At 44.7% G+C, this 21745-nt stretch overlaps 1 protein-coding gene across 10 annotated transcripts in view; it reads left to right on the forward strand.

The window, feature by feature from the left end:
* Nucleotides 1–21745, forward strand: part of LOC143036394 (E3 SUMO-protein ligase RanBP2-like) — a 216592-nt gene that overhangs the window by 56464 nt on the left and 138383 nt on the right. For 8 of the 10 annotated variants that reach the window (XM_076203695.1, XM_076203701.1, XM_076203703.1 and 5 more), the window contains exons 15-20: nucleotides 732–1007; nucleotides 8790–8852; nucleotides 9516–9585; nucleotides 9923–10073; nucleotides 11939–12059; nucleotides 20733–20800. In XM_076203695.1, the coding sequence (XP_076059810.1) occupies nucleotides 732–1007; nucleotides 8790–8852; nucleotides 9516–9585; nucleotides 9923–10073; nucleotides 11939–12059; nucleotides 20733–20800 (749 nt within the window). The remainder of the gene's footprint in view (nucleotides 1–731; nucleotides 1008–8789; nucleotides 8853–9515; nucleotides 9586–9922; nucleotides 10074–11938; nucleotides 12060–20732; nucleotides 20801–21745) is intronic. The other 2 variants (XM_076203696.1, XM_076203700.1) reach the window with 2 other exon arrangements.

Here is a 21745-nt window from a genome sequence, read left to right on the forward strand (position 1 = left end):
AAATTCACACTGTTCCTTGCCAATTACCCCCTCTGTTCCTCTCTTAATCCTCTCAATCAAGATCTTCCCACAAGCCTTCCCAACCATACTTGACAAGGTAATCCCTCAGAAACTACTACACTCACACTTGTCCCCTTTTCCCTTGTAAAGTGGAACTATATAGGCACTCCTCTTGTCCTCTGTCACTCTACCCTCTCTCCAACAAACATTAAATAACCTCACCATCACTGTACCTCCTCCTCCTTTTTTAAAGGCTGCATGGCATCCAACCAGACCAGGTGCCCAACCTGCTCTCATCATCCCAACAACTGCTCCCACCTCATCCTTCCCCATTTCTCCTCCATCTTCCTCACTCACCACGGTCACCTTCTCAGCACGTCCCACCGCAACCATCCTTCCCTCCCTATCCTCCCCCACATTCAGGAACTCCCCAAAACACTCCGCCCATCTGCATCTTCCACCTTCTCCCCTCTACCTGACCCACCTCCTCTCTTAATTTCTTTCCAAAACATCTTTTTATTACTTTCAAAACCTGTCATACTCCCACCCCACCTCACATCTGCTCTCCTCCTTGCTCTCCTCCTTGCTCTCCTTGTGCTTTACTTCACTTCTCATTTCTTTGTACCTTCCATGTGACTCCCTCTTCCCATTTTGTAACCAGGTGACATCAGATTATTAGTCTATAATTTCAAATATGAAAGAAATTTTTCATTGGTGTTAATTTTTTCCAGGAGGCACGCCCCAGTCCAGAACGATTGGATGCACAAATGCGATATTTGTCAAAGATTCAGGAGACTACCATGAGGACCATTGAAGAACAAAATAGTTCCCTTCGTGTCCAAAATGAAGCCCTAAGCCAAACATTTACAACAATGGCTCAAGACTTTAGGGAGAATGTGGCATTTTATAGATCTCTTTTAGACCAGAATAAAAAGTTTTCTCAAGAATCTAATTCATCTGTATTAAATGAGTTGAAAAATATTCATGAAGCCATTAAAGATCTTCAGGTAAGTATTATTTTTTCTTCTCTCCACTTGTTTATTTACTTCTTCCTCTTTTAGTATATTAATCATAATTAATGTGCTTCCATTTTGAGTATATTGACATCATATTTTTGCCAACTCAGATGATTGGGCATGTCTAAAGAAGTAATGCCATATTATTTATTTGTTTTGTTAGCATTTGTCTGTTTGTTTATTATTATTTGTTAGATTCTCATTATTAGTTGTGTCAATTTATTATTATTTACTATTTACCTGTTTAGTATCTAACCATGCATTTATGTATTTTATTTATTATTTACATTGTTATAGAATTTATTTATTCATTTGTTTGGGGTGAAAGGGGCTTTGGGGAAGAGGGGAATGTCTGTTGAGGAAGGACGGGAGAGGACAGAAAACTGGTGAATGGAGAATGGTTGTATATGGATGATGTTGTGATGCATGAGGTGGAATGGGCAGGGGGATGGGGGATGAGGTATATGTGAGCAAAATTTGATGCAGCCCAAAGGGATTTCTCCCTGTCTTCTCCTTTTATGCATGGGGGGGACAGAGAGGGGTGTCGCCGATTTAATGAAGCGGCACTGCTTCTGACCCAATGCAGTGGACAAGGTGCAGGGATGACCCATCATCCAGGAGGTGCTAAGATAAGAGGGAGGGTGAAGGGGCTGTGGAGTGTATTCAGGGATGGAATGGGTGGGAATGATTTTATGCCTTTTCCTTTTTGGCTACTTCCCTTGTAAGGGGGAAAAAGCCTTGGTATATGTATGTATGTATTTATTTGTTTATTATTATTATTAGTATTTCTAGGGAAGGAAGGGATAGGGAAGGAAAGATAGCTGCAGTGGGAAATACGAAGAAAATGAGAGTGATGAGTGAGGAGAATGGAGAAGAAATAAGGAAGGATGAGGTGAAGGCAGTTGTAAAGATGATGAAAGCAGGTAAGGCACCTGGTCTGGATGGATGTCATGCAGAATGTCTGAAAAAGGGAGATTCAGTGATGGTGGACTGGTTGGTGAGATTATTTAATGTTTGCTGGAGAGAGGGTAGAGTACCGGAGGACTGGAGTAGTGCCTGTATTGTTCCTCTTTACAAGGGAAAAGGGGACAAGTGTGAATGTAGTAATTTCAGAGGGATTAGCCTGTTGAGTGTAGTAGGGAAGGCTTATGGGAGAATCTTAATTGAGAGGATTAGTAGAGGAACAGAAGGAGTAATTGGTGAGGAACAGTGTTGATTTAGGACAGGTAGAGGTTGTGTAGATCAGATCTTTGTGGTAAGACAGATATGTGAGAAAGCTATAGGAAAGGGGAAGGATGTTTTTTGGGCTTTTATGGATCTGGAAAAGGCTTATGATAGGGTAGACAGAAAGGCACTGTGGGAGGTTATGCAGATTTATGGGATAGGAGGAAAGCTTTTGGGAGCTGTCAAGAGTTTTTATGTGAGTAGTAGAGCATGTGTTAGGATTAGTAATGGAGAGAGTGAGTGGTTTGAAGTAAAGGTGGGACTTCGTCAAGGATGCGTTATGTCGCCCTGGCTGTTCAACTTATACATGGATGGGGTGGTGCGAGAGGTGAATGCTAGGGTAGTGAGTCAGGGATTGGAGATGGTTAAAGAAAATGGAGAAAAGTGGGAGGTGAGCCAGCTGTTGTTTGCGGACGACACTGCGCTTGTGGCAGGGTCAGAGGAGGGATTGAGGAAGCTGGTGGCAGAGTTTGGGAGAGTATGTGATAGAAGAAAGCTAAAGATAAATGTGGGTAAAAGTAAGGTGATGAGATGTACAAGGGGTGAAAGTGGCAGTAGACTGGAAGTGAACATTAAGGGAGAGCGACTGGAGGAAGTGGATAGTTTTAGATACTTGGGTGCAAGTGTAGCAGGAAAAGGTGGAGTGAAGGTGGAAGTAGAATGTAGATTGAGAGAAGCGAGTAAATGCCTTGGTGGTTTAAAGAGTGTAATGAGAAATAGACATTTGGGAATGGATGCGAAGAGGATGTATGAAGGAGTGATTGTGCCAACAGCACTGTATGGGGCAGAAACGTGGAACATAATAGAAGAAGAGAGAAGGAGTTTGAATGTGTTTGAGATGAGGTGTCTGAGAAGTATGGTGGGGGTTACTAGGCTAGATAGAGTGAGAAATGAGGAGGTGAGGAGGAGAACAGGGGTGAAAAAGGATTTGGGAGATAGGGTTGATGAAAGAATATTAGGATGGTTTGGACACATGGAAAGAATGAGTGAAGAAAGACTAGTAAAAGAGGTATGGAAGGCAGATGTGGAGGGAGTGAACATGAGGGGACGTCCTAGAATGAGGTGGATGGATGGGGTGAAGGGGGCTTTGGGGAAGAGGGGAATGTCTGTTGAGGAAGGAAGGGAGAGGACGGAAGACAGAGGTGAGTGGAGAATGGTTGTATATGGATGATGTTGTGACTGCATGAGGAGGAATGGGCGGGGGGGTGGGGTAGTATGTGTGAGTAAATTTTGACGCAGCCCGAAGGGATTTCTCCCCATCCTCGCCTTATATGCAAAGGGGGACGGAGAGGGGGGGCTCGCCGATTAAATGAAGCGGCCTTGCTGTGGATGTACTGTGTCTTGCGACACTGCTTCTGACCCAGGGCGGTGGGCAGGGTGCAGGGATGACCCGTCATCCAGGAGGTGCTCAGATGAGTGGAAGGGTGGGAGGGGTGTGGAGTGTATTTAGGGATGAAATGGGTGGGAGTGTTTTTGTGCCTTTCCCTTTTTGGCTACCTCCCTTGGAAGGGGGAAAAAGCCTTGGTATATGTATGTATGTATGTATGTATGTATTAGTATCTCTCTCTCTCTCTCTCTCTCTCTCTCTCTCTCTCTCTCTCTCTCTCTCTCTCTCTCTCCACATCCGACTTAGATATGGACCAAAAGGTCTCCTGTTGGCATGCTCTGCCTTTGTAATCCTTTGTAAGAGAGAAGGAGTTTGAGATGAGGTGTCTGAGAAGTATGATGGGGGGTTACTAGGCTGGATAGAGTAAGAAATGTGGAGGTAAGGGGGAGAAGAGGGGTGGTCAGGGAGTTGGGAGATAGGGTTGATGAAAGAGTGTTAGGATGGTTTGGACACATGGAAAGAATGAGTGAAGAAAGACTAGTAAAAGAGGTATGGAAGGCAGATGTGGAGGGAGTGAACATAATGGGGCATCCTAGGATGAGATGGATGCAGTGAAAAAAAATACACTAGAGTGACTAGCGATTTCGCTCGGGAAAGTTCCAATGTCTCTCTTGCAAATCCAATAGCGCCCCGAGCGATCCCCCACACAAAAAATCGCTCCTGCGGCAAGATTCAACGTTTTTCATGCATTATTCATCATTTGGCAATCCCTGAATCCCATTACCATTGATGAAAGGATCAGAGCAAGCACAACTTACCCGTGATCAATCATTGCATTATCAATGGATATCATAAGCAACGCATCAATCACCTTTAATATGTTGATGTACGTACGTATGTTTACGCGGTATACCTGCTAGAGTTCAATGGCTTACCTAGCCTAGCTTCGTATCAGCTGCATGTAGGCATATACTATAGTACATGTTGACTAGACTCTACACAACTATCGTGCTGCATAATGTCGCTAGTTGCGCATTGCATGGTACCTGAATGCAGGGAAGTTCATTGATTGCATGCAGCTAGCTGCCCAGTCAACGCGCTGACTACATGTACAATGCACCATACCCAATACCACATCACCGCATGCATACATACACTGTACATATGCAAACTCGCTCGAGGCCTAGGAGGGAAACTGGGAAATCCCATTTATAACCTCATTCGCGTATTTATGAGAAAACAAAATAGAATCAAATGTTTGGTTAGTAATTGAAAGTAAATAAATTTAAGTATAAATATGAACATTTGATAGTGATATATTTAGTTCATAAATATGGATCTTTGGAGGGAGAATAAAAAATACAAAAATAAAAAATGATTCATTAGCTAGCTTAGGTTTACGTCCATGCCAAACTTTCGATGATCGTACATCATGGAGCGATTTCTAGTGAAGCAAGTGAAGATGGTTTGCCCTCAGATTCAGTCTTTTCAGAATTGAGGGAGAGTTTTTTTGACAGCAGGAACCATTTCTGTGCCAGCAAAGCCTAATTCAAACTCTACGGGCAAGGGCCAAGGAAAACTAAAACCAGTAAAGCATGAATCTACTATACGCTCATGGAACAAAGATTGGCTTGAAGTAGATCGGGGCAGTGTATTCCAAGGCTTGTCATGCATTTCCACCCCCAACCACTGCCAGGGGAAACAGAGGTGTTGTGTCTGCCGCTCAGTTTCACCCATCCCCCTCCCCCCAAAATTAAAGGCTGATTTGTTTAAAAAAAAAAGAGAAAAAATTCATGCACATGAGTAATGAGTTAGTCCTCCAATAGTTTGAAGGAAATTGAACCTGCAAAAACATGGCTCTGGAAGTATCAAAAAATGGCTCTGGTGAAATTTAAAAAGAAAGAAAGAAAAAAAAATGGCTCTGGAAAAAAAAAAGTATTTTTTTCCCTGGATGGATAGATGGGATGAAGGGGGCTTTGGGGAAGAGGGGAATGTCTGTTGAGGAAGTACAGGCATCCTAGGATGAGATGGATGGATGTGGTGAAGGGGGCTTTGGGGAAGAGGGGAACGTCTATTGAGGAAGGACGGGCGATGACAGAAGACGGGTGAATGGAGAATGGTTGTTTATGGATGATGCTGTGATACATGAGGTGGAACAGGTGGGGTGATCGGGGGTGAGGTAGTGTGTGAGAAAAATTTGATGCAGCCGGGTATTTCTCCCCGTCTTCTCCTTTTCTGCATGAGGGGACGGAGAGGGGGTGTTGCCGATTTAATGAATCGGCCTTGCTGTGGATGTGCTGTGTCTTGCGACACTGCCTCTGACCCAGGGCAGTGGACAAAATGCAGGGATGACCTGTCATCCAGGAGGTGCCAAGATAAGAGGGAGGGTGGAGGGGAGTGTAGTGTATTTGGGATGGAATGGATGGGAATGGTTATTATGCCTATTTCTTTATGGCTACCTCCCTTGTAAGGGGGAGAAAGCCTTTGTTATATGTATGTATGTAGTAGAGCTTGTGTTAGGATTAGAAATGAAGAGAGTGAGTGGTTTGAGGTACAGGTTGGACTATGTCAAGGATGTGTTATGTCACCTTGGCTGTTCAGTTTATACATGGATGGGGTGGTGCAAGAGGTAAGCAAGGGTGGTGGGTCAGGGATGGAGAAAAATGGGAGATAGGCCAGTTGTTTGCTGATGACACTGTGCTGTATCAGGATCAGATGGAGGGATTGAGGAAGTTAGTGGCAGAGTTTGGGAAAGTGTGTGAAAGAAGGAAGTTGAAGATAATGTGGGTAAAAGTAAGGTGATGAGATGTACAAGGGGAGAAAGTGGCAGAAGACATGAAAGTATTAAGGGAGAGAGACTGGGGGAAGTGGATAGTTTTAGATACTTGGGTGTGAATGTGGCAGGAAAAGGAGTGGAGGTAAAATGTAGATTGAGAGAAGTGAGTAAATGCCTTGGTGGATTACAAAGTGTAATGAAAAATAGACATTTGGGAATGGATGCTAAGATGAAGTTGTATGAAGGAGTGATTGTACTAACAGCACTATGTATGGGGCACAAACATGGAACATAAGAGAGGAAAAGATGAGTTTGAATGTGTTTGAGATGAGGTGCCTGAGAAGTATGTTAGGGATTACAAGGCTGGATAGAGTGAGAAACGAGGTGAGGAGGAGAATGGGGGTGGAAAGGGAGTTGGGAGAAAAGAGGTGTGGAAGAAGTGAACATGAGGGCGACCTAGGATGAGATGGATTGATGGGGGTAAGAGGGGCATGTCTTTTGAGGAAGGACAGGAGAGGACAGAAGATAGGGGTCAATGGGGGATGGTTGTGTATGGATGATGCTGTGATGCATGAGTGGGAGTGGGTGGGTGATTGGGGTGAGGGAGTATGTTTGAAAAATAAATTGACACAGCCCAAAGGGACTTCTTCCAGTCTTCTCCTTTTCTGCATGAGGGGATGGAGAGTGTGGCTTGCCAATTTAATGAAGCAGCCTTGCTGTGGATGTGCTGTGTCTTGCAACACTGCCACAGACCCAGGGCAGTGGGCGAGATGCAGGGATGACCCGTTATCCAGGAGGTGCCAAGAGGGAGGGAAGGAGGTAGATGGGAGTGGAGTATGTTGGAGATGAATGGGTGGGAATGGTTTTTATGTTGCCTTTTTTGTGAATACCTCCCTTGTAAGAGGGGGGGGGTCCTTTTGTATATGTAAGTCATACATGAGTTACCCCAGATTATGTGAACTTGATCACCTTTTCAATGTTTATTATTACTCAGGGAAAGAATGAGTGAAGAAAGACTAGTAAAAGAGGTGTGGAAGGCAGATGTGGAGGGAGTGAACATGAGGGGGCGTCCTGGGATGAGGTGGATGGATGGGGTGAAGGGGGCTATGGGGAAGAGGGGAATGTCTGTTGAGGAAGGACGGGAGAGGACAGAAGACGGGTGAATGGAGAGTGGTTGTATATGGATGATGATGTGATAGCATGAGGTGGAATGGGTGGGTGGATGGGTGGTGAGGTAGTATGTGTGAGCAAAATTTGACGCAGCCCAAAGGGATTTCTCCCTGTCCTCTCATTTTATGCAATGGGGGGACGGAGAGTGGGGGTCGCCGATTTAATGAAGCAGCCTTGCTGTGGATGTGCTGTGTCTTGCGACACTGCTTCTGATCCAGGGCAGTGGACAAGGTGCAGGGATGACCCGTCATTCAGGAGGTGCTAAGATAAGAGGGAGGGTGGAAGGGTGTGGAGTGTATTCAGGGATGGAATGGGTGGGAATGATTTGATGCCTTTTTCTTTTTGGCTACCCTCCTTGTAAGGGGGAATAATCCTTGGTATATGTATGTATGTATTATTACTCAGAAAAATAGAATGAGTAATACAGCAGTGACTATATTTTATAGTATGAGTAGTGTGATGCAAATTACATGGCAGCCGCTGCTGCACATGAGAATTTGAGTCGTACTGAAGTGGTTAAAGGGTGAAAGGCTAGTGGAAGCGGAAAGCTTTTTAGTATTTAAAGTTGCATGCAATTTTTAATGGAGGAGTTGGAATGAAGTTGAATTATTGAATAAGGGAGGCAAATGTTTAGAATGAAAGCTGTTGAGAGATAGGTATCTGGGAATGAACAAAAATAAAAATACAAGGGTGTGATTATGCCTATGATACTGTATGGAACAGACTTGAAATATCAAGGAGGCAGAATGGAAGGTATAAAGTTTCAGATGAAATGTTATGTGATGGTATGGATGGGTGAGATTTAGTGTTATTGCCTTGAAATGTGGATGTGCTGTGTCTTGCGACACTGCTTCTGACCCAGGGCAGTGGGCAAGGTGCAGGGATGACCCGTCATCCAGGAGGTGCTCAGATGAGAGGGAGGGTGGGAGGGGTGTGGAGTGTATTTAGGGATGAAATGGGTGGGGGTGTCTTTATGCCTTTCCCTTTTTGGCTACCTCCCTTGAAAGGGGGAAAAAGCCGTGGTATATGTATGCCTTGAAATGTGGGCTAATTGGGATTTTGTCTCAGGAGGTGTTTTATTGGGGTCTCCAGAACTAGAAAAATTTGGATGTTCTTATCAACCAACATGCAACAGGACTGCATAGGACTCTTGAAGTCCACATCTGGAAGTGCAAGCCCAAGGGGCCAGTACCTTGTCTCCTGCAAAAGAAAGAATGTTAGATATTATTGATAAATTAAGTGTAAATGTAACTAAAAGAAGAATGTTTCATTTCAGGAACACATGAAAATGATTGTTGAGGAAGTTGCAGAAATACGTAATATAAAAGCAACTGAAAAGGTGTGTGTCATACAATGTGGTTGTATAATTCTTGTATTTTATTATTTTATTTATTACTTATTATTTTTAGGTATATATATATATATTTTTTTTACAATATCCCTCCTTCCAATTCTTCCTTCCTTGTCCTTCCTTGTCCTTTCCTATCCTTTCCTATCCTCTCCTTCCCTCATCTCTCCCTCTCCTTTCCCCCCCCTCCCAGTCCCCCTTTCATCTTGGCCTCTTTTTCATTCATCTGCAAAGAGTGAAGAGAGGAGGAACAAGAAGTGGATGTTGGCTGAGTGAAGAGTGGGTGTATGCCTTGAATAGGCCACCTCCTTTTAAAGAGAAAAAAGTACTTTTGAATATATAGGTAACATACCACAGTGACATTATACAGTCCCACCTTCACTTCATACCACATATCCTTCACATGGGAGCAATAAATGCATGCCACCAAACCTCTGACATACATTAAACAGTTTCACAGGCCAATCTACTATAACATTTCCTTTGTCAGGGATTTCATATGATACCCATATAACCCAAGTTAAGATTTTATAACTTTCAATACACTTTGTATATCATCTTTTCCTATAGACCTATCATTCTCTTCTCTCATCAGTCACTTTTGTGGCATCACCAAGTAATAGATAATTATACCCATTTTTCATTTTTCTACAGCAAGTTGCAGAACCTGTGACAAGGGAGGAAGAGACAACAGAAGGGCAGAGCTCCCTTGATATTCAGTCAGGTAAGGACTGTATGTTGTACCTGGGTTTCGAGTGTGTGTATAAATATATATGTGTGTGTGTGTGTATATTATCTCTCCCAACTTTGTGCATAAGCTGTGATTGACTCTTAGTTGAAATAGTTTTGCACCATGCTCTTGTCTTTTTGTGATAATTCAGAATGGTCTCTTGGTAGTGATTAGTACTTTGGTTCTGGAAATGTAAGTAGAGACTTGCTCTTACACTTAAGGATACAAATTTCATATTGTATAAATAGCTCCTAGTTGATAATTTATTAATAGTATTTCAAAGATTTTTACAAAATTCAGTTTTGCCAATAATTTTATTAATATATTACAGCTCCAATGGTACCTGGCAACATTCCTGGTCTTTATGATTATGTACGTTACTATAATCAGCAACCCCTCCCCAGTCCACTGGTTGCACAGACTGGGCTTTTCCCAACCTCACAGCTTCCCTTCTTCCCTCCATCAACTATGCCAGAGCAGAGGTAAGCATTTCCTAGACTTGATGTTGTTGCAAGGCTTTGTTACTCAGTTCTTTTCTTACACTGCCTTTCAGTCACTTCATATAACTCCACAAAAATCTCTTCACTGAATAGCCAATGGTTTATACTAGATATCTTGGACCCATTAGTCTCTTTCATGAGATGCTCAGGGCAGTGGATTTGTATGCAAATTAGAGGGAAAAAAATTATCATCCAGTCCCCTACTATTCTGCTTGCATCAAAAGCAATGCCTCAAGGCTCAGATTGCACACAGCAGTGCCTGAGAGCTGAGCTTAACCTCACAGTTCCACCATATGGCAACACCCCTCCCTCCACCCACACCCTTGTCCTTCCTTCCAATCTACTTTGGCCAAATATAAAGCAGGTGATATCCAAGTGGGCCACATCATCCCTTTGTCAGTTCTTCACCCATTTATCGGGTCTTTTGGACTTTCATTGCTTGCCAGGTATTCTACAGGGAGGAGAAAGTACAAAAGAAGACCTTACTTATATTGTCCAACACAATTCAGTTAGGCAACACTACAAAATCCTTGCCCTGAACTCTGGGCCAATCCACTGGCTGTTGATAGACTCCTGGAGGCTACATGTCTTTTGGAAGAAAGATCCTTGGCAGGAGATTGGTTTATTTGTATATACATACATATACCAAAGGCTTTCTTTCCCTTATAAGGGAGGTTGTCAAAAAACAAAGGCATAAAAACCATTTCCACCCATTCCATCCCTAACATACTCCACTTTCCTCTACCTTCTTCCTTCCCTCTTATCTCGGCACCTGGATGACAGGTCATCCCTGCATCACGCCCACTGCCCTGGGTCAGAAGCAGTGTTTGCCAGACACAGCACATCCACAGCAAGGCTGCTTCGTTAAATTGGCAACTCCCCTCTCTGTCCTCTCATGCAGAAAAAGAGACGGAGAAATCCCTTCTGGCTGTATCAATTTATTTCTCACACATACTCCCTCACCCCCCATCTCCTACCCATTCCACCTCATGCATCACACCATCACCCATACACAACCATTCTCCATTCATCCCTACTGTCTGTCCTTCCTCAACAGACATTTCCCTCTTTCCCAATGCCCCTTATACCCCATCCATCCATCTCATCCTATGTTGGCCCCTCATGTTCACTCCTGCCACCTCTGCCTTCCACACCTCTTTTACTAGTCTTTCTTTACTCATTCTTTCCATGTGTCCAAACCATCCCAATACTCTTTCATCAACCTGATCTCCCAACTCCCTTTCCACCCCCATTCTCCTCACCTCCTCATTTCTCACTATCCAGCCTAGTAACCCCTATCATATTTCTCAGACACCTCATCTCAAACACATTCAGACTCCTCTTTTCCTCCCTTATGTTCCATGTTTGTGCCCCGGACAGTGCTGTTGGCACAATCACTCCATCATACAACCTCCTCTTAACATCCATTCCGAAATGACTATTTCTCATTACACTTTTTAATCCCCCATGGCATTTACTCACTTCTCTCAATCTACATTCTGCCTCCACTCCTCCCTTTCCCACCACATTCACACACAAGTATCTAAAACTATCCTCTTCCTCCAATCTCTCTCCCTTAATACTCACTTCCAGTCTGCTGCCACGTTCTCCCCTTGTGCATCCCCCTGGCATTTACTCACTTCTCTCGATCTACATTCTGCCTCCACTCCTCCCTTTCCCACCACATACACACACAAGTATCTAAAACTATCCTCTTCCTCCAATCTCTCTCCCTTAATACTCACTTCCAGTGTGCTGCCACGTTCTCCCCTTGTGCATCACATCACCTTTCTTTTACATATATTTGAATGTTGCTCTTATCCAAATGTATAATTTTTTTTTTCCAGCAGTGGAGTGCAGGTAACACCACTGCAGACGGTGACACAAAACAGCCAGGTGTCTGTCTGTGCTTCAACTCCAACAAGGGATACAGGCTCCACAACATTCCCAGACTACACTGTAGCACAGGTTAGTGAACAAAATCAGTAATGAAAATGTAGACAGGTAACTTAGCTGCACAGTCTGTTGCTGGAATGATTCATTGGTGATTATATGAACACTGATAACCTCTACTAACTTAGCTTCATGTTGGAGACCCATCACCCTCTTCACCACAATGTGGAGGTGCAGACCAAAGGGGCTGATACTTGGTTATCTGGACTAGACACATAATCTCTGTCAAATTTTACTCCCATCTTTGGATATATGGAGAGTTGACAAGCAGTTCAAAGATATTTCTCCCCTTTATATACCCCATCTGGGGTATTGGCTGCATTTTATTGTGGGGTTACCAACTGCTTAAGCAGAGGTAGACAAACATGAGGGGATAAAAGGGACATTGGGAAAGAGGGGAATGTCTGTTGAGAAAGGATGGAAGAAGACAGAAGATTGAGGTGAATGGAGAGTGGTTGTGTATAGATGATGTGGTGCATGAAATGGAGTGGGTGGGAGGTGAAGGAGTATGTGTGAAAAATAAATTGATGCAGCCCAAAGGGATTTCTCTGTCTTCTCCATTTCTGCATGGGGGGATGGAGAGGGGGTTCACTGACTCTATGAAGTGGCCTTGCTGTGGGTGTACTGTGTCTTGCGACAATGCTGCTGACCCAGGGCAGTGGACGAAATGCAGGAGGAGTCAAGATAAGGAAGGGGGTGAATGGGAGTATGGAGTATGTGGGGAGGGAATGGGTGGGAGTGGATTTTATTCCTTTATTTTTTGGTTACTTCCCTTGTAAGGTATATGTATATACATACATATACCAAGGCTTTTTCCCCCTTACAAGGGAGGTAGCCAAAAAGGATGTATATACAATTGTAAGTGGAAGTCACGTTCGAGACTGAAATCTTCAGGACGGGCAATTCTCAAACAACAAAACAACTCCCGTGGAGTACACAGCGGTACGAGCCATGAACCAGGCCTCCGACGCACTCACAAAGCGGGCAACCGAAAAACCGCGCTGGCGCTCTGTTCCAGTGGAACAGCAAAAATGCTTCTACTTCCCATCAGGGACAAACCTTAAGCAGCCTTGATCCCGGCTCGGTTATCAGAGCTTGTCAAAGCGGACGTGGATTCACTGCTCAGAAGAAACGTCATCCTTTCCGGCAGAGAATCCAGGGACCTCGTTCAGGGCCTGGCTCTCTTTCACGGTGCACTCCTGGCTGGAACGCGTCTTGGCTTCAGTAAGGGAGTTTTTACCCGGGCTGCAACCCCAAGGGGAATGCAACCTCCAGGCTCTATGGGAAAGCTCGAGCAGAGCTCTGAAGCATCAAGCGGCCTGCCTCTTAACGTCTTGGGCCAACATTGAGTCCCGCAGGAGAGACACCGTCCTAGGAGACCCCAGTGATCCCCTCCTCAGAGAAATTTATGCTCCATTGAAGAGGGCCCCCCCTTCTAACCCGCACACTGATTCCCTACCCCTCCACTCCAAATCGAAAAGGCAGACAGGAAAGCCCCGTCCCTTTACGACTAGAGATCCTAGACGCAAACATTATAGAGGCTCCGGACTCCCCCACAGGAATCCTAGGAATTCGCCAGCCCCTCCGCACAAGATAGGGGGTTGCCTCTCCCTCTACTGGGGAGCATGGGAAGAGGCCGGGGCGGAAGACTGGACCTACTAAGTCATTAAGACAGGCTATTGTCTTCCCTTTCCCACTGTCCCAAACCTCTCCCCCTATCCCATCCAAGTCAGCAGCTTCCACCCGTACTCGGCTCGCGGACGGGCCCTAGCGGAGGAATCCTCCGTTCTGCTCCAGAAAAGAGTGTTAGAGGAAGTCTCGACTCCGGACCCAGGGTTCTACTCAAGGCTATTCCTAGTAGAAAAGACAACAGGGGTGTGGAGACCAGTCATCTATTTGTCTCCACTCAACAAGTTCCTTTCCCTGACGAAGTTCCGAATGGCCACCCCAGAGTCCGTAAGGGCGTCTATCAGGGAAGGGGACTTCATGGTGTCGCTGGACCTCCAAGATGCCTATTTCCACATACCAGTGCATCCCTCCTCCAGGAAATTCCCCAGAATCATCCACAGGGGCAACACCTTCCACTTCCCCTGCCTCTGCTTCGGACTTTCCACAGCACCCCAAGTCTTCTCCAGTGTGTTCAACCTCGTTTCAGCGTGGTCCCACTCCAGGGGAATTCAACTACTCCGTTACTTGGATAACTGGCTAATCCTTGCACATTCCGCCCAGCTATCCCAAGAACACCTGAGAATGGTCCTAACCTTTGTCCTGAAATTGGGCACAGTAGTCAACCTGGAAAAGTCAGATTTCTTACCAATACGGAGAGTCACGTACCTGGGGATGGTCCTGGACTCCTCCCTAATGGAGTCCTTCCCAGTAGAAAAGGGGATCCAGAATCTCTCTTCTCTAGTTGCACAGGCACTATCGACCAGGTTCCTGACGGCGACACAATGCCAACTCCTGGGCCATATGGCCTCCATAGAGAAATTAATCCCCAGGAGTAGACAGAGAATGCGACCGCTACAGTGGCTCCTCAAGTCTCAGTGGGCCCCGCAAGAGGGAGAACCCCTACAACACATCTCCCTCGCCGAAGAAGTCAAGGATTCTCTTCTCTGGTGGAAGGCCCATGCAACCTTCTCATGGGGATGCCCCTCGGCCCATCTCCCCCCGAAGTCCTCCTGTTCTCCGATGCCTCCAAGGAGGGCTGGGGAGCCGACCTCAACGACGATCACATCAGCGGTTCCTGGTCCACAGTCGAGCGGACAGCCCATATCAATTGGCTTGAGTTGAAAGCAGTACTCCTGGCTCTCCGTCACTTCAAGGATCAAGTCTCAGGAAAAGTAGTGGGCATAATGTCGGACAATTCCTCGGTAGTAGCCTACCTGAACGAGCAAGGGGGGCACAGTCTCCCAGGAACTATGCCTTCTGATGATGGACATCCTCAACCTAGCCAAGAATCTCCAGGTGTCACTCAAAGCCCGCTACATCCCGGGGAAGAGGAATGTCTGGGTGGACCACCTCGGCAGGAAGAATCAGATAATCAACACAGAATGGTCCCTCTATCGAGAGGTAGCGAACTTCATCCTCAGCAAATGGGACTCCCCTCTAGTGGACCTTTTTGCAATTAGATGGAATCACCAACTCAATATATTTCAGCCCTTTCCCGGATCCTCTGGCAGCAGGAGAAGACGCTCTTCTGCTGCAAAGTTGGGACAACCTGGACTCCTACGCTTTCCCACCATTTCCCTTGCTCCAGAAGGTACTCCTGAGAGCAAGACACGCATCCTACCTTCGGATGACTTTGAACGCTCCTTGGTGGCCCGAAGCCCCATGGTTTCCAGACGCCCTCGATCTAGCAGTAGAAGAGCCTCTGGCCCTTCAGGGAAGACCAGATCTTCTGTATCCACCCATCAACGGACCTTGACACAAGAACCCTTCAGCACTCAATCTTCACGCATTCAGACTATGGTCCGGATCCTCCTAAAGAAGGGTTTTCCCAGAGAAGTGGCAGAGGACATGTCCGCTCCTATTCGCTCTTCCTCAGCTAACCTTTATCAAGGGAAATGCAATGCCTTTGCAAAATGGTGCCACTCCAGGAAGTTAGTCCCAGATCGAGCCACCATTCCTGAGATCGCCTCCTTCCACTTCCTCAGGAAGTCCAAGAAGATCTCCCTCTCGGCAGTACAAAGCTATAGGGTAGCTCTAAATCAGGTGTTTTCTCTGAAGGGCATGGTCCTAGCCCTTTTACCGGAAATTCCCATGCTCTTCAGGCACTTCAAAGATCATGCCCCCCCAGGGAAATCAGTTCTCCTCTGCGGGATGTGGCATTAGTCCTGAACTCTCTGAGGGGTCCCCCTTACGAACCTCTCCGAGAGGCACATCTGAAGGACCTCACCTAGAGGACAGTTTTTTCTGCTAGCCCTGGCATCTTCCAAGAGAGTAGGGGAGTTACATGCCATCTCTTATAGAGTCGCCCATTCCAAAGGATGGAAAGAGGTCTCCTTCACTTTCATGCCTCAATTCATTGCCAACAACCAAGATCCTGCCAAATCCGACCCTAGATTCTGGTCCTTTAGTGTTCCATCCTTAGACGAATTTGCAGGGGGAGAATAGACTGAAACAGTTCTATGCCCGGTACGAGCCATCCGGACCTACATCAAGAGAACCGAACATCTTCGACCAGAATTAAAGAGGTTGTTCATCTCTACTAAAGGTAGCCCATCACTAAGAATTCCATTTCTTACTGGACAATGGAAGTCATCCGCAGAGCCTGCGACATGAACCACACAGATTGTCCATGACCTGAGGGCAGTAGGGACCTCCCTAGTCATCAGAAAGAATCTGTCAGTCAACCAGGTTCTTCAAGCAGGTATATGGAAGAGCCAGAATACGTTCACTTCCTTTTACCTCAAAGAAGTTATGCGGGAATCTTTAGGGAACTTATCTTTGGGCCCCATAGTGGCCGCCCAAGAAGTCCTGAAAATGATATACCCCTCCTCAAGAGCACACAGCCAACCCTGACAACTCATCCAGGTTCTGGCTCGGCAACTGCAGGGATAACTTTCCAAAGTCCTTCTCATACTCTTGCATTCCCTTACCTCACCCGCGGGCTCTCAAGCATTCCAAGGGAATCAATTCAAGCCCTTCAGTGGTACAAAAGTGATTATAACCTTTCTGTCTCCACTCCAGGGAACAGAAAGGGGTGCACTTCAAAGTGAGGGGAATGTATAGGGGTCTGGTCAACATAGTCTTAGCACACTAGATTTTCCTTACAGCGGTTTCCCAGGCTAGATAACAACTTCCTTCCCTCCTAAGTCCAAGTCTCCTATTGTAAGGAGTACCGAAGATTTTGTATTCTTTGGAACAAATGTAATTTTCGCAGGAAAATCTATTTTTCCCTGATACAAACCTGAGGTACTCCTTACCTTTAATGGCCCTCCTCAACCACCCCTCTAAACAGTTCCTTCTTGCCTGACAAACCTTGTGCTTAATTCATACCTGGCTCAGAGAATGGTTATAGTGTGCGAGACTTGTGGTGGAGGGCAAGCCCCCCCTTGCCACAATGGGGCCCCTTACTGAGGATAAGCGTTGCCCAGACCCACAGAGCGAGGATTTTAATTTCGCAGTAGAAATATTCGCGCTACGCGAAAGTATCCTATTGTAAGGAGTGCCTCAGGTTTGTATCAGGGAAAAATTAATTTTCCTGCGAAAATTACATTTTTCCCATTTATAAGGTAGGTAGCCAGTCAAGGCATTCCACTCCATCCTATCTTAACTCCTCAGATTCATCCTTGTCTCCAGCCCACTGCCTGGTTCAGAAGCAATGCAGCAAGACACACCACATCCTCAGGAGGGCCGCTTTGTGGTGACCCCCCCTCCTGTCCTCATCCCCTCCTGTAGAAAATAGAGAATCTATGTGCCAAGAGCATTTTCCCGCTTACATGGGAGATAGCCAAGTCAAAGGCATGTACCTACTCCCATCCATTCATCTCCCCTCCACCACCCCTTCTTTTCCTCTCATCAGAAGGTCAGAAGTAATGTAGCAAGACATAGTACATCCACATCAAAGCCACTTCGCTTTAAAAAAAAAAAAAAGTTACATTCCTACTAGAAGTGAAAGCATAAGAGGGTCTGGGAGAAGTTTTCCAACCTGAACCCCTAGGTTTGGTTCATTTTATGTGTTTGGGTGTGGTACAGGTGAATAAGAGGGAAGAGATAGGCATTATGGTTGTGTTGGCATAGGCATTATGGTTGTGTTGGCATTAAGTAAAACAAAGTTGAAAGGGAAGGGTGAGTTGAGTTTGGGAGTGTAGTGGGTAGGGTGTAGGGAGTGAGGAGATAGGTAAGTGTGTGAAGTGGAAGATTTCTTAAAGGTTAATATAGATGAAGGTGAAGCTGGGAAGGGATATGGGGGTCTTTGTAAGTGCATATGGGCATGGTAGAAGAGTGTAGAGGAAAGGGAGGCAATTTGGATAGATTTAATTGAGTACTTGTAGAGTTTACTGCTTAAATGAGAGAGAAAAGGAGTAAAAGAACAGGCTGAGAGGAGAATAGGAGGGAGTGAAGAATATAGTAGAACTAGGAGTGGAGGAGGAAATAGATACTCTGTCATCCCTATCTCCCAACTCCCTTTCCTCACCTAATTTCCCACTATCCAACTTAGTAACCTCTACCATACATATCAGGTATTTAATCTCAAACATATCTAAACTCTTCCTCTTTTATGCTCAATGTTTCTGCCATAATGATAGGCATTATGGTTGTGTTGGCATTAAGTAAAACAAAGTTGAAAGGGAAGGGTGAGTTGAGTTTGGGAGTATAGTGGGTAGGTTGTAGGGAGTGAGGAGATAGGTAAGTGTGTGAGGTGGAAGATTTCTTAAAGGTTAATATAGATGAAGGTGAAGCTGGGAAGGGATATGGGGGTCTTTGTAAGTGCATATGGGCATGGTAGAAGAGTGTAGAGGAAAGGGAGGCAATTTGGATAGATTTAATTGAGTACTTGTAGAGTTTACTGCTTAAATGAGAGAGAAAAGGAGTAAAAGAACAGGCTGAGAGGAGAATAGGAGGGAGTGAAGAATATAGTAGAACTAGGAGTGGAGGAGGAAATAGATATTTGGAAATGGATGTTAAGAGTATATTGTATGGGCAGAAACATTGAGCATAAAAGAGGAAGAGTTTAGATATGTTTGAGATTAAATACCTGATATGTATGGTAGAGGTTACTAAGTTGGATAGTGGGAAATTAGGTGAGGAGAGCAGGGGTGGAAAGGGAGTTGGGAGATAGGGATGACAGAGTATTGGAATGGTTTGGACACATGAAAAGAATGAGTGAAGAAAGATTAGTAAAAGAGGTCTGGAAGGCAGTGGAGGGAGTGAACATAAGGGGGTGACCAAGGATGAGGTGGATGGATGGGATAAAAGGGGAATGTTGAGGAAGGGATGATGCATGGAGGGGAGTGAGTGGGGGATGGGGGGTGAGGGAGTATGTATAAATGATATTTTGATGCAGCCCGAAGGGATTTCTTCCCATCTTCTCTTCTGCACGAGAGGACAGTGGGGTTGCCTATTAAATGAAACAGCCCTGCAGTGGATGTGCTGTGTCTTGCTACATTATTTCTGTCCCAGGGCAGTAGGTAGGATGCAGAGGTGACCTGACATCCAGGGGCCAAGAAATGAGGGAGGGAGGGAGAGGTGGTGAATGGGAGTGGAGTATGTGGGGATGAAATGGGTGAGAGTTGATTTATTTTCTTCAACTTTGGAATTTCTAAATGGTGGTATTGTAAGATCTTGATGCTAGAATACGAGATGAGCCATCCCCTACATACTCCACTCAATTTATTTCTCACTCCCTCACCCACTCCACCTCATGCATCACAGCATCCATACACAATCATTCTCCATTCACCCCTATTTTCTGTCCTCTTCCATCCTTCCTCAACAGACATTCCCCTCTTTCTCAATGCCCTTTTTACCCTATCCATCCATCTCATCCTAGGTCACCCCCTCATGTTCACTCCTTCCACCTCTGCCTTCCACACCACTTTTACTACTCTTTCTTCAGTCATTCGTTCCATGTGTCCAAACCATCCCAATATTCTTTCTTCAACCCTATCTCCCAACTCCCTTTCCACCCCCATTCTCCTCCTCACATCCTCATTTCTCACTCTGTCCAGCCTAGTAACCCCTAACATACGTCTGAGGCACCTTATTTCAAACACATTCAAGCTCCTCTCTTCCTCTCTTATGTTCCATGTTTCTATCCCGTACAATGCTGTCGACACAATCACTCCTTCATACAATCTCCTCTTAGCATCCACTCCCAAATGTCTATTTCTCGTTACACTTTTTAATCCTCCAAGGCATTTACTCTCTTCCCACTATATTCACACTCAAGTATCTAAAACCATCCACTTCCTCCAGTCTCTCTCCCCCTTAATACTCACTTCCAATTTGCTGCCACTTTCCCTTGTACATCTCATCACCTTTTACTCACATTTATCATCAACTTCCTTCTTTTACACACATTCCCATACTCTGTCACTAACTTCTTCAGTCCCTCCTCTGATCCTGCTGCAAGCAGTGTCATTAGCAAACAACAACTGGTTTATCTCCCAGTTTTCTCCATTTTCTTTGACCATCTCCAATCCTTTAACCACTACCCTTGCTTTTACTTCTTGCACCACTCCATCCATGTATAAATTGAACAGCCAAGGTGACATAACACCTCCCTGACAAAGTCCCACCTTTACCTCAAACCACTTGCTCTCCATTTCTAATCTGAACACACTCTACTACTCTTGTAAAAACTCTTGACTGCTGTTAAAAGCTTTCCTCCTATCCTATATATCTACAATACCTCTCACAGTGCCTTCCTGTCAACCCTGTCATAAGCCTTTTCTTAAAGGTTTTGCACATATGTCGCCAAATAGGTGAAGTGGTCTTGCTGTTCATGTGCATTGCTTCAGACCCAGGGCAATGGGTGGGATACAGGGTGACCCGTCATCTGTCTTAACTTGTGTCCATATCCCCAGACAATCTCTGAAATCTTTGATTGATGTACCCTGTTTGCAGTCTGTTTTAGAAATACTTGTTGTTTAATAGAATTAGTATCTATCAAGTGTCATAATTTTTTAATTTTTTTTTATTTACTTATTTATTTATTATTATTATTTTTTTCTCTCTCTCTAGTCCTTGCCAAGCAATGGGAAAATGCCATCTTCCTTAGCCAGTTCTTCTCTCATTGCTTCCAGCTCAAGGTGAGTTATGGAGAAATGTGTACCTTTGAATTTAAAGATACTAGTCTTTGTTGAAAGTGTATATGATGTACTAGAAAATTTTACATTTTATGCCTATGATTTGATATTGTAATGAATAGTTGACTTCATGCTAATGAGATAATTGTGTCTAGATCAAAAGAAACTAGGAAGCTGCTTCCATCATTTGATTCCCATGTAGGTACCAGTCCCCATGCAATGTTATTGTTTTTTAATTGAATGGATGTAGTTCTTGTTCCAAAACTTGAGACCACTTTATCTAAGTAAATAGCTGTTCTGTGTGCTGGAATAATATGAACATTACCAAGGGTCCCTGTATCAACTGATTTCCTTCACTACAGTTGTTAAAGATCCTGTCATCTTTATCAATACCTAGAGAAGTTGCATTTGTTGCCTGCAAATCAATTCACACATTGTAAGAACTCTGGTACTACTGATGGCCTACCCTCATTCTTGTAAAATAAGCAGGCTCTTAACTGGACATAAGGCCAAAGTAGTCCAACATCATCTCTGCTACTTTTGACAGGCTCAACCATGCCAGTCTTTACTCTTGAGGAACCTGCAATTGTTTGAAGTCAGGAACTTGTTTCTTTGCAAACTACATTAACCCTATATATGTTGATGGTAGTTAGTGACTGGACTGCATCTATTCAGGAAATCCCCTATCCAGCATACTTTGACCCCAGCTTTTTAACATTTACATATTTGACTTCTTACAAATTAGGGGAGATCCATTAGATATGCCAAACATTTGGTATTGGCCATGAATAGTTGACTTGCCAAAATCATGTTCTAACTAGTCACTGAATTAAGACTTCTGAATAGCTGACTCGTGGAAATATTGGAAAATGAAATGGAAAATCAGTCAAGATGTTTGCACATTTCTCGCCCTACCTAGATAACAGCATAAAACCTTGTTTGAGTGAC

The sequence above is a fragment of the Oratosquilla oratoria genome, chromosome 20, assembly GCF_046742065.1.
Source record: "Oratosquilla oratoria isolate Oo_2021 chromosome 20, ASM4674206v1, whole genome shotgun sequence".
In the NCBI taxonomy this organism is placed as follows: Eukaryota; Metazoa; Arthropoda; class Malacostraca; order Stomatopoda; family Squillidae; genus Oratosquilla; species Oratosquilla oratoria.